This window comes from Euleptes europaea, chromosome 5 (assembly GCF_029931775.1).
Source record: "Euleptes europaea isolate rEulEur1 chromosome 5, rEulEur1.hap1, whole genome shotgun sequence".
Classification (NCBI taxonomy): domain Eukaryota; kingdom Metazoa; phylum Chordata; class Lepidosauria; order Squamata; family Sphaerodactylidae; genus Euleptes; species Euleptes europaea.
The window spans coordinates 10402683-10417995 of NC_079316.1; the positions used below are offsets into that span (position 1 = coordinate 10402683).

At 50.3% G+C, this 15313-nt stretch overlaps 1 protein-coding gene across 1 annotated transcript in view; it reads right to left on the reverse strand.

The window, feature by feature from the left end:
• Positions 1-5: 5 nt before the first annotated feature.
• ECE2 (endothelin converting enzyme 2) overlaps positions 6-15313 on the reverse strand; it is a 56452-nt gene continuing 41144 nt past the window's right edge. Inside the window, exons 12-19 of the mRNA XM_056849993.1 lie at positions 14370-14468; positions 12379-12456; positions 11404-11507; positions 8524-8634; positions 4950-5017; positions 1961-2151; positions 1158-1253; positions 6-216 (exon numbers count right to left, since the gene is read on the reverse strand). Coding sequence (XP_056705971.1) covers positions 40-216; positions 1158-1253; positions 1961-2151; positions 4950-5017; positions 8524-8634; positions 11404-11507; positions 12379-12456; positions 14370-14468 — 924 coding nt within the window. The 3' untranslated portion in view covers positions 6-39. The remainder of the gene's footprint in view (positions 217-1157; positions 1254-1960; positions 2152-4949; positions 5018-8523; positions 8635-11403; positions 11508-12378; positions 12457-14369; positions 14469-15313) is intronic.

A 15313-nucleotide genomic window follows, 5' to 3' on the forward strand; every position in this document is an offset into this window, starting at 1 on the left:
GTACAGACTCCTGCCGGGGGGCAGCCCCTCTTTCCAGCTCTACCACACTTCGCAGGGCTTGCCGGGGTTCATGAGGGAGCCCGCGGGGCACCCAAAGTGCTCGACAAAGTCCCGGGAGTTGCTGAGGGTGCCGATGACCCGGAACTTGTCTGGGCTGTGCGGGTCGGTCACCAGGCCCTCGTGGGAGCTCTCGGGGGTACGGACGGAGCACCACACCTGCGCCGGGGGAGAAGAATGAGGGGGTTAGGGCCCGGGGAGGCAGCTGGTCCTTCCAAAGAGAACGAAGAGTCTGTATACTACAGTGGTTAGTGTGTCGGACTAGGATCTGGGAGACCCAGGTTCGAATCTCCACTCTGCCATGGGAGCTTGCCGGGTGACCTTGGGCCAGTCACACACTCTCAGCCTTACCTACCTCACAGGGTTGTTGTGAGGATAGAGTGGAGGAGGGGACAGCTGTGTACCCTGAGCTCCTTGGAGGAAGGGTGGGGTAAAATACGCTAAATAGATAACAGATTTGAACCCAGGTCTCCTAGATCCTAGTCTCTCTAACCATTAAAGTACACTGCCCCGCTGCTGATCTGTTTATTCATTTAGTCCTTAAATAGAAGAAAAAGAACAAGAGCTGGGTTTTATATGCTGACTTTCTCCACCACTTAAGGAAGAATCAAACCGGCTTACAATTACTTTCCCTTCCCCTCCCCACAACAGACACCCTGTGAGGTAGGTGAGGCTGAGAGAGCTCAAAGAGAGCTGTGACTAGCCCAAGGTCACCCAGCTGGCTTCACGCGGAGAAGAGGGGAAACAAATCCAGTTCACCAGATTAGCCTCCGCTGCTCATGTGGAGGAGTGGGGAATCAAACTCGGTTCTCCAGATTAGAGTCCACCGCTCTAAACCACCACACCACGCTGGCTACCCTTTCTCAGCTAGACTCAAGGTGGATTACAAAATATAGAAAATATAGCATAAGATATTCAACAAACGATGCAATAGGACTAGAATTACAGACATTAGGAAATGATGCAAACAGACAGCTATCTAAGACATGGCATACTACACGCTGAGCATCCTTTATCCAGACTGCTTGGGACCAGAAGTGGTCCATATTTTGGATCTTTCCACACATGCGCAGAGCAAGAGATACATGGAAAGGGCTTACCTGCGCAAATCCGAGGAAGAAGAGCTGGTGGCTGGTGAGGTCCACGGAGGGCAGGCGCTTCTCCTCCCCGTTCTTCTTCAGCCAGGCTTTGTAAGCCTGCAAGGGATCAGGAGAGGAGTCTGGGCTTCCAAGCTTAACAGCCCCCCCCACCAGCCCCTCAAGGCAGCCGAGACAGGGAGGCAACCCAAAGGCCACCGCCCCTCCTCCCCGTAGGGTTGCCAACCTCCAGGTGGTGGCTGGAGATCTCCCGCTATTACAACTGATCTCCAGCCGATAGAGATCGGTTCCCCTGGAGAAAATGGCCGCTTGGGCCATTGGACTCTATGGCATTGAAGTTAGGCTCTGGGGTGGGGAATACCTGGAGATTCTGGGGGTGGAGCCTGAGGGCAGGGACTTCAATGCCATAGAGTCCAATGGCCAAAGCGGCCATTTTCTCCAGGGGAACCGATCTCTGTTGGCTGGAGATCAGTTGCAACAGCAGGAAATCTCCAGCCGCCACCACTTGTGAACGTATTTTGTATGTTGGAATTTTGTGCAATGTTAAAGTGTGTAGATTGATAGCTGATTAAAATACTGTTCTTTTAGAAATATCTACCTTAGATTAGAGCCATAATTGCTGTTTGCTTTTAACAGTCAACCACCCGGAGGCTGGCAACCCTAACTGAAGTCCCTCCCCAAACCCCACCCTCCTCAGGCTCAGCCCCCCAAACCCTCCTGCCGGTGGCGAAGAGGGACCTGGCAACCCTATCTCCCCGGCGTGCCTTACCCTGGGGATACCCAATGTCCCCGGGCCGCTGGCTTACGTTATAGGCTGCCTTCAGTCCCCCGTTGTCCGCAATGTTCTCGCCCAAGGTCTGCTTGCCGTTCACGTGTTCCCCGTTGACCAGGAACCTGCTGTACTGTTCCGTCATGCACTCGGTACGGTTCTTGAAGGCCTCCAGAGACGAGTTCTGCCACCAGGGGCGCAGGTTCCCTTCCTTGTCGTACTCCCGGCCTGGGACAAAGGGGCAAACGTTTTGTCCGGGGACTGCGGTGCAGGTTTGGCTGCCCCTGAACATGGAGGTTCTACACAGCAAGGGCATATGATCACTGGGGCATCAAGCAAAGGTTTTCCTGCGTTCCTCGGGATGCTTATAGCTTGAGAGGCCAAGGACCGAACAGGGGATCTTCTGCATATAGGGTTGCCAACCTCCAGGTACTCGCTGGAGATCTCCTGCTATTACAACTGATCTCCAGCCGATAGAGATCAGTTCACCTGGAGAAAATGGCCGCTTTGGCAATTGGACTCCATGGCATCGAAGTCCCTCCCGCTCCAAACCCCACCCTTCTCAGGCTCTGCCCCAGAAACCTCCCGCCGGTGACGAAGAGGGACCTGGCAACCCTATGTGCAGGTTTGGCTGCCCCTGAACATGGAGGTTCTACACAGCAAGGGGTTTGGTTAGTGCATGGATGGCTACGCCCAGCTGGTGCAACAGACCATCCTGTGCCACGAGGTGGGCGAGTGCGCCACTGGTTGGATGCCTGCCTGCTTGCCCGCACAGGGGGAGGGGGTCATCTGGGCGGCTGCCTGCTTGGGGCTTGGTCGGTACCCCCTCTCCCTTCTGGTTCTTTCCCCTCTGTCCTGCAAAAGACGCGTAGGGAGGGAAAGTGCCAGATCGGGGCGTTACTGGACTGGGCTCCTTCGCCTACAAGCCCCGAGCAGTTTGTCGCTCCCCCCGTCTTGTGTTTGCTGCCCTGCCTGAATCTCGTGGGCCCAGCTGGGAACGGCAGAACTCAAAAGCGATTTGCTCTGCGTGGCAGACACTAGGAGCCGTCTCTGGTCAGGCCTCTTGGCTAAATGTTTGACCAAATAAAGCCGGCTAATTTTTAAGTTGATAATTTTGTATGGCCCACGAATGATGTTATAAATATCCAAATGGCCCTTGGCGGAAAAAAGGTTCCCCACCCCTGGTCTAAAGCAACCCACAACTGTTCTTTAGGTTCCACACCGCCTACAGATGTTGGACACGGCCCTTCTTAAAGTGATGGGTTGCAGTGTGTAAAACAAGGAGGTGCCCAGCTCCGAAAGTATATAGGGGGTTGGGTAGGGTTGCCAGGTCCCTCTTTGCCACTGGCAAGAGGTTTTTGGGGTGGAGCCTGAGGAGGGTGGGGTTTGGGGAGGGGAGGGACTTCAATGCCATAGAGTCCAATTGCTAAAGTGGCCATTTTCTCCAGGGGAACTGATCTCTATGGGCTGGAGATCAGTTGTAATAGCAGGAGATCTCCAGCTATTACCTGGAGGTTGGCAACCCTAGAGTTGGGGGTTGATTCCAGGGGCCCTTAAGGAGCAAAGAGAGGAAGGGGGGGCAACTTCCCATCTGTGGCCCACTCATGCAGAGATCATGAATTCTCACCAAGCAGATGGAGCAGGAGCGAAAGCGGCACAAAGAAGCCGGGTGGGATGGCGGGAGGTGGCACCTGGGGAGACAGGAGGGTACAGATGTGGGGAAGCAGCGCCCACCCGAAAGGAGGGGGGATCTCAGTGGCTGGGGGCGTGGGGCGTGGATGAGGAAGTGTGCACGGGTAAGGCAAGAAGGTGCATGGGATGCCGTGGGAATGAGCGAGGGAACGGACGGTGCGTGCAGCTGCCAATGAACCCGAGGAGACCAGAACCAACGGGTTGAAATTAAATCAAATGTGTTTCTATCTAGAAATTAGGAAGAATTTTCTAACAGCGGTTTCTCAGCAAAACAGGCTTCCTCGGGAGGGGGTGAGCTCTCCTTCCTTGGAGGTTTTTAAGTAGAGGCTAGATGGCCATCTGTCAGCAATGCTGATTCTATGACCTTAGGCAGATCGTGAGAGGGAGGGCATCTTGGCCATCTTCTGGCCATGGAGTAGGGGGTCACTGGGAGTGTGTGGGAGGGAGGTAGTTGTGAATTTCCTGCATTGTGCAGGGGGTTTGACTAGATGACCCTGGTGGTCCCTTCCCACTCTATGATTCTATGAGAGAGAGGTGGGGCGTGTTTTGGACGGGGCCGGTTCAGCCAGGCAGGCAGTTTAGGAGCTATCGACGATGGCAGAATTCACCGTGGCACCTGGTGCACCAGCTCAGTTTGTGCACCGTCGGCAGAAATCTGATTCTGCATCTCCGAATCCTCTGCCACTTCAGGCCTGTTTCGCCTAGAGCAGCAGAGGCCTCAGGCTGGCTGGGCTTTCGGAAATGCCGGCTAAGGAAAGGGGTGTCGGGGACCTCTGTGGGAGAGAGTCCAAATGCAAAGGTCAGCCTGAAATCTGTGCGAGGGAGAGTGGAATGTGGCCCCCTGGCTTTGTGGCCGTGGGTTACAGCCCCCCTCTGATCCTCAGGCCCACAAAAGTCCACGTCACCGTAAGGGTTCCTCTCTGAGAAGGAACATAAGAAAGGCCATGCTGGGTCAGACCGAGGCCCATCAAGTCCAGCAGTCTGTTCACACAATGGCCCAACCAGGTGCCTCTAGGAAGCCCACAAACAAGATGGCTGCAGCAGCACCATCCTGCCTGCGTTCCACAGCATCTAATATAACAGGCCTGCTCCTCTGATCCTGGAGAGAATAGGTATGCATCATGACTAGCATCCATTTTGACTAGTAGTGATGGATAGCCCTCTCCTTCATGAACACATCCACTCCCCTCTTCAAGCCTTCCAAGTCGGCAGCCATCACCACATCCTGGGGCAGGGAGTTCCACCATTCAACTAAGGACACAGCAGGCAAGCGAGAGGGGAGAAGCCACGAGCACGAGTTGGAAGGGAGCCCGGGGGAGGGGGATTGCACCTACCTTGGTCGTCGAACGCATGGGTGAGCTCATGCCCCATCACCACTCCGATGCCTCCGAAGTTGAGGGCCCTCCGAGGGAAGACAAAGGAAAATACGAGATGTTACGATGTCGGTAAGCTGCCACGGGGACAGTGTGAAAAGGCAGAGAAACAACTGTTTTAAATAACACATGTACGGAGGTCGTGGCACTGAAACGGAGACAAATGGCCTGTGCTATAATTATTCCAAACATTTCTCTGGCTGCTTAAGAGCAGGCCGTGGAATATGGTCCTGGGATAGGATTGCCAGCCTTCAGGTGGGGCCCGGAGATCTTCCAGATTTACGACTGACTACAGAGATCAGTTCCCCTGGAGGAAATGGCTGCTTCAGACAGGGGACTATATGGCATTATGCTAGGGTTGCCAATAGAGTTGTCATCCTCCAGGTACTAGCTGGAGATCTGCTATTACAACTGATCTCCAGCCGATAGAGATCACTTCAGCTGGAGAAAACGGCCGCTTTGGCAATTGGGCTCTATGGCATTGAAGTCCCTCCCCTCCTCCAAACCCCGCCCTCCAAAACTCCAGGTATTTCCCAACCCGGAGCTGGCAACCCTAGTTGCCAACCTCCAGGTACTAGCTGGAGATCTCCTGCTATTACATCTGATCTCCAGCCGACAGAGATCAGTTCACCCGGAGAAAACGGTGACTTTGGCAATTGGACTCTATGGCATTGAAGTCCCTCCCCTCCTCAAACCCCGCCTTCCTCAGGCTCCACCCCAAAAACCTCCCGCTGATGGCGAAGAGGGACCTGGCCACCCTATATTATGCCCTGCTGAGGTCCCTCCCCAAGCCCCACCATCTCCACTCCCAAATCTCCAGGCATTTCCCAACCTGGAGTTGGCAACCCTATCTTGGGGTTCGCAGGCTGGACAGAACCACCCCTGTTAAGCTTGCAGGATCTGGTTTCGTTTTCTGAATAGTGATCCTGAAATGATCTTGGAGTCCCTGAATATCGAGCCTGGGCTAGGTCAGACCTAGGGGCCCATCCACAGCTCCTGCCTTGACTCTTCGAGGCTCCCTGGAGGGAATCCAAAATGTCCACCTCTGCAGCCTTTCCCTGCCTCTTTGTGGGAATCAAAGGCCTGTCCAAGCCCATCAGAAGGGGCCATGAGACCACCCGCCTGCTTCACTGTGTCTGAACTGCTTTCTGTCCCCCTAGATTCAAAGGTGGTGCATGTTTTCATAGAATCAGAGTTGGAAGGGACCCTCAGGGTCACCTAGTGCAGCCCCCTGCACAATGCAGGAAATGCACAGCTGCCTCACCCCCACACATACCCAGTGACCCTTACTCCATGCCCAAAAGATGGCCAAAAAAAATCCTTTAGGATTCCTGGCCGATTTGGCCTGGAGGAAAATTGCTTCCTGACCCCAAAGTGGCGATCGGCATTACACATCAGAAAGGACCACGAAAGCCAAACACTGATGCAAACCTTCCTGCCCTCCCTCTCATGAGCTGCCTAAGGTCATAGAATCAGCATTGCTGACAGATGGCCATCTAGCCTCTGCTTAAAAACCTCCAGGGAAGGAGAGCTCACCACCTCCCGAGGAAGCCTGTTCCACTGGGGAACCGCTCTAACTGTCAGGAAGTTCTTCCTAATGTTTAAACAAAAACTCTTTTGACCCCTTACCATCTTCATTGCCCTTCTCTGGACACGTTCCATCTTGTCTACATCCTTTTTAAATTGTGGTGCTTGGTCCGAGACTTCTCTGGTGCATGAACTGCTAGGAGAGGGAAAGCCTTGTGGATTTTTACCACCAAAACTATCGAGGATGAAAATATTGTCGAAGGCTTTCACGGTCAGAGTTCATTGGTTCTTGTAGGTTATCCGGGCTGTGTAACCGTGGTCTTGGAATTTTCTTTCCTGACGTTTCTTTCCTGACGTTCAGTTGAAGTCCTGTCCTTCAGTGTTACTACTCTGAAGATGCCTGCCACAGTTGCTGGCGAAACGTCAGGAAAGAAAATTCCAAGACCACGGTTATCGAGGATGAATCGAGAGTGTCTTTCTCCCAGAAGTCCGCATATCCCCTTTCTCTGGCCTCCTTCTGGCAACAGCCGAAGACACATCTACTCTCCTTTGAGTGTTTCTGCCTCTCCTCGAGGTTTTTTACTGTAATGACTGTTTCCTGCTGATGGATATAGTTTTTACGGATGCAGTTTTATTGTCTGGCTTTACTGCAAGCTGCCTCAAGCAAGTTGTTGGAGAGTCAGGATATAAATATTGCAAATAAGTTAATACAGATAACAGGAACGGAAACAGAGGCAGGGGGAAAGAACAGAGAGAGAAAAGGGAAGGGGGGAAGCCTTTAGGGAACTCCCTCCCCTCAAAAGAGAAAGTGCCAAAGCAGGACTTCAACTGAACATCAAGAAGACAAAAGTAATGACTACAGGAGAATTACACAACTTTAAGGTTGACAATGAGGAAATTGAAATTTTAGAAGACTTTCTCTTCCTTGGCTCCATCATCAACCAGAAGGGAGACTGCAGCCAAGAGATCAGAACGAGGTTGAGAGTGGGAAGGGCAGCCATGAAGGAGCTAGAAAAGATTCTGAAGTGTAAGGATGTGTCACTGGCCACCACGATCAAGATAATTCATGCCATTGTATTTCCTATTACTATTTATGGGTGTGAAAGCTGGACAATGAAGAAAGCTGATAGGAACTAATTTAAACTAAGATAGGAACTAATTCCACCTAAACATTAGGAAGAACTTTCTGACGGTGAGGGCTGTTCGATGGTGGAATGCGCTGCCTCGGAGGGTGGTGGAGTCCCCGTCTTTGGAGGTCTTTAAGCAGAGGCTGGATGGCCATATGTCAGGAGTGCTTTGATTGTGGGATCCTGCATGGCAGGGGGTTGGACTGGATGGCCCTTGTGGTCTCTTCCAACCTTGTGAACTTGTGGAAGAAAGTAGATTCCTTTGAAATGTGGTGTTGGAGGAGAGTGTCACGGATACCGCGGACTGCCAAAAAAAACAAATCAGTGGGTTATAGATCAAATCAAGCCTGAACTGACCCTAGAAGCTAAAATGACTAAACTGAGGCTATCGTATTTTGGTCACATTACGAGAAGACAAGAGTCACTGGAAAAGACAGTCATGCTAGGAAAAGTTGAAGGCAGCAGGAAAAAAGGAAGACCCGACAAGAGATGGATTGAGTCTATAAAGGAAGCCATGGCTTTCAGTTTGCAAGATCTGAGCAACCTCAATAGTGAGAACAGGGAGAATCAAAGCTGAGTGTGCAGGGATGGCAGGATCTGGGCCAGGAGCTCTCTGCCCGGGGATCCAGAGCCACTGGGGATTGCCACACAGAAGAAGGGCAGCGCTATTCTTCCCGGTCCCGGCATGGCTCCACTCATAGGCCAACCACTAACTAGGGTTGCCAGCTCTGTGTTGGGAAATACCTGGAGGTTCTTGGGGCACCCTGACACCTGGGTCGTTTGAGACCGGCTCTGAGCATGCCTGGTCCAGCAAGATCCATCCCCTACACCCTTCTGCTCCAAGCCTCTTCCTACCAAACTGCCAAAGGACCCTGACGCACTTGGGGTGGTTGCGAGCGTAGAAGGGAGCTTGCAGGATCCCCGCGGGGAAGACGATGCCATTCTTGGTCGGCAAGTAATACGCGTTGACAGTCTGCGGGGTCATACTCCACCTGGGGAAGGATACAAGAATGTCAGACAGGTGGGGGAAGTCGGTGGGTTTCATGCAGCATCATGGCTGGCAGAATTATTATGATTATTATTCTATTTGATCTATAACCCACTCTCTTCCTGGCCAAGCCCAGGCTCAGAGTGGCTAACAATCACAGGTCAAGTCAACATCCTTACATAAGATTTCAGTAAAAACATAACACAGTTAAAAATCAGTAAAACTTAACAATAACCCAATAAAACCTGTTTTCCCAACTAGCACATGTTAGAACATAAGATCAACCATACTAGATCAGACCAAGGCCCATCGAGTCCAGCAGTCTGTTCACACAGCAGCCAACCAGGCACCTCTAGGAAGCCCACAAACAAGACAAATGCAGCAGCATTTATCCTGCCTGTGTTCCACAGCACCTAATACAATAGGCCTGCTCCTCTGATCCTGGAGAGAATAGATATGCATCATGACTAGTATCCATTCTGACTAACACACTGGGTCATAGTGAGCCAAAGGCGGGTGGGGGGGAGCCAGCAATCATCCCCACCAGAATTTGATGGAATAAAGTAATCAGAAAAGAGGTGGGCAGGGAGGCCAGCTATGATGATAAACACTGTTGATGTCCTCAATAGGCCTGGTGGAACATCTCTGTCTTACAGGCCCTGTGGAACTGGATTAGGTCCCACAGGGTCCTGGTCTCATTTGACATAGAGTTCCACCGGGCCGGGGCCAGGACTGAAATGGCCCCGAGCCTAGTTGAGGGACAGTCAGACAAGTCTCCAGTCAGAAGGACCACATGCTGGAAAAGCCCATTGAACTAGACAGGTGCTGACTGAAAATGGGAGAAACAGGGCAAATTACTCTCTGAAGTTGCACAGTCTAGGAAGAGCCGGGCGGGAATGTGTTTCTGTACATTTGAACTGGCCCTCAACATAAATGTCCTGGCACCCCACCAAGTTATCGTCTGGTATTCAAAGCCAATATATAGGAAAAAAATAGATTCCTTTGAAATGTGGTGTTGGAGGAGAGGGTTACGGATTCCGTGGACTGCCAAAAAAACAAATCAGTGGGTTGGAGATTAAATTAAGCCTGAACTGACCCTAGAAGCTAAAATGACTAAACTGAGGCTATCGTATTTTGGTCACGTCATGAGACGACAAGAGTCACTGGAAAAGACAGTCATGCTAGGAAAAGTTGAGAGAAGCAGGAAAAGAGGAAGACCCAACAAGAGATGGATTGACTCAATAAAAGAAGCCACAGCCTTCAATTTGCAAGATCTGAGCACGGCTGTCAAAGATAGGACATTTTGGAGGACTTTCATTCATAGGGTCGCCATGAGTCGGAAGCGACTTGAGGGCACTTAACACACACACACACACACACACACACACACATCCTTCAATTAAAACCAAAGTAAAGTCAGCTAGGTTTGAGTCCAGTAGCACCTTAGAGACCAACAAGATTTTGGGGGTATAAACTTGCGAGATCAGGGCTGCCAGTTCTCTCTTTGCCACCAGCGGGAGGTTTTTGGAGCGGAGCCTCAGGAGGATAGGGTTTGGAGAGGGGGGGGACTTCAACGCCATAGAGTCCAATTGCCAAAGCGGCCATTTTCTCCAGGCGAACTGATCTCAGTCGGCTGGAGATCAGTTGTAATAGCAGGAGATCTCCAGCCACCACCTGGAGGTTGGCAACCCTATTCAAGAGCCAAAGCTCCCTTCATTGGACACAAGTTGCAATGGAGATCTCTGAGTCTTTATATCCCAGTCAGAAGGTGGGTGGGGTGTTTCAAAGAGGGGACTCAGGATGCAAAGGTACAAGGCACATTGTTATCAGCTTGATCAGAACAGAGGAGGAATGCTTGGGGGCAGAAAATTAGCACCTGTATGTAGTGAGATAACAAGCCATAATCAAGCCAGGTGGTGTTCTTATTCGCTTTCAATCCAGATCCCTCAGGTAGTTTCATGTTGCTTTTGTTTTGAGAGCCAGCATGGTGTAGCGTTTAGAGTGTTTGCCTATGTTATCAGGAAGTCCGGATAAGATTTATTTTAACACTGATCAAAAATTTCCCTGGCCGATCGGATTTATCCCTGGCCGAGCTGTTATTAAAAGACAAAAAAACCTCCAGACTGCTAAATTCTGCACCACAGCTATCAAAATACGGCGTACCCGGATAGGAAAATAAGTGGCTCAATGTACTATATAAAGGGGTCGTCGTTAAGCCTATGACGTTTTGTATTTTGAATGTTATCTTTTAGACCTGTAATTTGAAAACAGGTACAGGTTACTATGCTCTGAATGTGTATTTTCTGGTCACTGACTGTATTTATTAAAGATTTGCAATTTGCACTTAGAGTGTTGGACTAGAACCTGGGTTTTGGGGTTAATGTGTTGGACTACGGTCTGGGGAACTCGGGTTCGAATCCCCACTCTGCCATGGAAGCTCGCTGGGTGACCTGGGGCCACTCATACACTCAGCCTAACCTGCCTTGCAAGGTTGTTGTAAGGATGAAAGTGGGGGAGAGGAGAATGATGTAAGTCCCTTTAGGGAGAAAGGCAGGGTATAAAAGAAGTAAATAAGGAAATTAAAGGTCCAGATGCCAAGTTGGTTCTCTCCTTGGAGCAGTATGCATTTTCTAAAGTGGTGCCTCTGACAGAGAATCCATCCCCAGGTCATCTGAGCAGAGGTTTCCCTCTCTGAGACCCTCCCCCACTGCTCCGCCCAACTGATGACAGACACGCCCCACTCCCAATGATGAGGAAGATGGCAAATCCTTACTGGTCCCGGTTGGGTGGCTTCCGCAGCTGGTCGGCCATAAACCTGCCCGAGAAATTGTAGAAGTTCAGCATGTTCTGGAAGAAGGAGTCCTCCGAGACCTCATACTGGAGAAGAAGAACAAGAAGGAAATTTCACGGAGTGGGAAAACTGACCCTTGCCAGGGGCGAGCGGCCAGAACTCAGCAGCAGAACAGGAGTTCCCAGGTTCGGTCCCGAGTTTCCAGTTGGAAGGCTCTCCCATAGCAGGAGAGAACATAAGAACATAAGAAAAGCCATGCTGGATCAGACCATGGCCCATCAAGTCCAGCAATCTGTTCACACAGTGGCTAACCAGGTGCCTTTGGGAAGCCCACAAACTACACGACTGCAGCAACATTGTCCTGCCTGTGTTCCACAGCACCTAATATAATGGGCATGCTCCTCTGATCCTGGAGAGAATGGGTATGCATCATGACTAGTATCCATTTTTACTAGTAGCCATGAATAGCCGTCTCCTCCATGAACATGTCCATTCCCCTCTTAAAGCCTTAAGAACATAAGAAAAGCCATGTTCGGTCAGGCCACGGCCTATCAAGTCCAGCAGTCTGTCCATACAGTGGCCAACCAGGTGCCTCTAGGAAGCCCACAAACAAGACAACTGCAGCAGCATTTATCCTGCCTGTGTTCCACAGCACCTAATATAATAGGCATGCTCCTCTGATCCTGGAGAGAATAGGGATGCATCATGACTAGTAGCCATTTTGACTAGTAGCCACGAATATCCCTCTCTTTCATGAACATGTCCACTCCCCTCTTCAAGCCTTCCAAGTTGGCAGCCATCACCGCATCCTGGGGCAGGGAGTTCCACAATTTAACTATGCGTTGTGTGAAGAGTGGAAAAGACCTTCACCGCCCAGGTCATGCCAAGCACAGAAGGGGGCCTCTCTCCGGGCAGCCTATTCTGTGCTCCTGCCTCCCCCCTCCCCACACCTCATACCCCATCGTAGACATCATCCAGCTCTTTGTCCTCCAGGATGAACTCCGGGAACCCGATCATGTCGTAAATTGAGTCAGCCTGTGGGGAAGGAAGAGAGTGGAATCGGAGACTCACAGGTTGCAAAGTAGCACGAAAGAACAGAAGATGGTGGCAAGTTGTTTTCTGCTGCCCCTGAAGGTCGGACCAGAACCAACGGGTTAAAATTAAACCAGAAGAGTTTCCGTCTAGACATTAGGAAGAATTTTCGAACAGTTCGAGTGGTTCCTCAGCGGAACAGGCTTCCTCGGGAGGGGGTGAGCTCTCCTTCCCTGGAGGTTTTTAAGCAGAGGTTAGATGGCCATCTGTCAGCAATGCTGATTCTATGACCTTAGACAGATCATGACAGGGAGGGCATCTTGGTCATCTTCTGGGCATGGAGCAGGGGTCACTGGGTGTGTGTGGGGGGGAGGCAGTTGTGAATTTCCTGCATTGTGCAGGGGGTTGGACTAGATGGCCCTGGTGGTCCCTTTTAACTCTATAATTCTATAATTCTAAGACAAAAGTAGAGTCTGGAGTTAACATTTATAGTTGAATGATTGAATAGACTGATAATTTGCTTAAGATAATTAATATGAAAATGCTAATATTAAGAATTATGAAACATATAGAGGTGAAACAAGGAAATATAATACTATAATATGAATATCATATTATGAAAAGGAGAATTTATGAAGTGGTAAAGGGGGTACATGATGTAAGCAAAGCTATATAATTGAATCGAAATAATGTATGAGACATATCTAACAGTAGCTTCTTGTTATAGTAAATTTAAACACAGCTGCTGAAAGGTAGAACTGTTTAAAAAATATAATAGCAACATTATATTGTATTTTAAGTTTAAACTAATACAGTAACTGGTATAAAATGGTAGATTTATATTTTATTACTAAACAAAATTATAAATCTACCATTTTAGACCAGTTACTTTATCAGTAAAATTATTACTAATTTTTAACAATGATAGAAAATATCCAAGTAGTAAATATGGCAGGGATTCTTATAATACTGCTTCAGGTGGTTGTTTTACCTTGCTTATGTTTATGATTTTCTCTCTTCCTCCCAATAACCCTTTTTTAATTTTTGTATCCCACATTTAAAAAAATCAATATATATTTTTTAAGTAGAGTCCGATAAAAGCAGTTGGGAAACCCCTGGGGCTTGTATCCTTAAGCAGCTGTTGGTGATCGGTGGCTAGAAACTCCAAACCACTGCTCTTAACCACTACACCACGCTGGCTCTCCTTTTAAAGGCCTTTTATGCATGGCTGTTTCCTCGCGGTCACCCCACCGACTACTTTGGGGCTTATCTTTGATTATGCAGGCGTTTTCCAACATCAGAGGTCGCCTCACTCTCCCCCATGCATTACCGCGCATTTTGCCTGCATTTTCTGGATGCTGGCTAAACACGAATCCAGAAAATGTGGTGGGAAAAGCACATAAACCTGTGGGGAGAGTGAGGCGACCTCTGATGGTTGGAAAATGTGTGCATAATCAAAGAGAAGCCCCAAAGTAGTTGGCAGGGTGGCCGCAAGGAAACAGCCATGCATAAAAGGCCTTTAAAAGGAGAGCCAGCGTGGTATAGTGGTTATTAGCGGTGGTTTGGAGTGGTGGACTCTGATCTGGAGAACCGGGTTTGAGTCCCCACTCCTCCCCATGAGCTGCGGACTATCTGGTGAACTGGATTGGTTTCTCCACTCCTACACATGAAGCCAGCTGGGTGACCTTGGGCTAGTCACCTTTCTCAGCCCCACCTACCTCACAGGGTGTCTGTTGTGGGGAGGAGAAGGGAAGGTGATTGTAAGCCGGTTTGATTCTGCCTTAAGTGGTAGAGAAAGTCTGCATATAGAAACCAACTCCTCCTCCTCCTCTTCTTAAAAAAACCACAGAAGCCCAGATCCTCAGGAACCCAAATTCTCTAGCAAACACACACCTTGGGGGAAGGAGGGAATCTACCTTCTCTTTGGCCGCTTGCCTCGTCTTCGCATCCATCCAGTCGAGCTGGTCCAGAGATTCCTCGAAGGCTGTGCGTATCACAGCAATCATGTCCTCAGCCTGCGGGCAAGGGAAGCAGGGCAGGGTTGCCAGCTCTGGGTAGGGAAATACCTGGAGATTTGGGGGGTGGAGCCTGGGGAGGGTGGGGTTTGGGGAGGGGCCTCAGCAAGGTCCAAAGCCAAAGAGTCCACCCTCCAAAGCAGCCATTTTCTCCAAGCGACCTGATCTCTATTGTCTGGAGAGCAATTGTAACCGGGAGATCTCCAGGCCCCACTTGGAGTAGGGTTGCCAGGTCCCTCTTTGCCATCAGCAGGAGGTTTTTGGGGCTGAGCCTGAGGAGGGCAGAGTTTGGGGAGGGGAGGGACTTCAGTGCCATAGAACCCAATTACCAAATTGGTCATTTTCTCCAGGGGAACCGATCTCTATCGGCTGGAGGTCAGTTGCAATAGCAGGAGCTCTCCAGCTAGCCCCTGGAGGTTGGCAACCCTAACTTAGAGGATGGCAAGCCTAACATAGGGAGATGCAGGGAAGGACATCCATGCCTTCCTCCTGCTTCCGCACCCCATTCCCAATGCCATTACAGTGTGTTTTGCACCAACAAGTGTTTCAACTCTGCAAAACCCGTCTGAGTTTCGCCATCCCGGGTATTCCTCAGAATAGAACAGCGGGACAGAATTCTGCTCCATCTATGCAGCTCTTAAATAGGCACTGCGCTGGTTTTGCATTATTGATGCCAATTCTGCTCTCCCTGAAGAGCAGCGCCACGTGTTGTGCCAAGCGCCGGAGCGCCATCCTTACAACCACTGCTCAGCCTCCACCTGAGGACAGAACCGTGGTTAAGGGCAGTTCCTTGATGAATTTCTCCCACTGGCTTTCTTCCCTCCTTTCAAGTAGCTGCCAGGGGC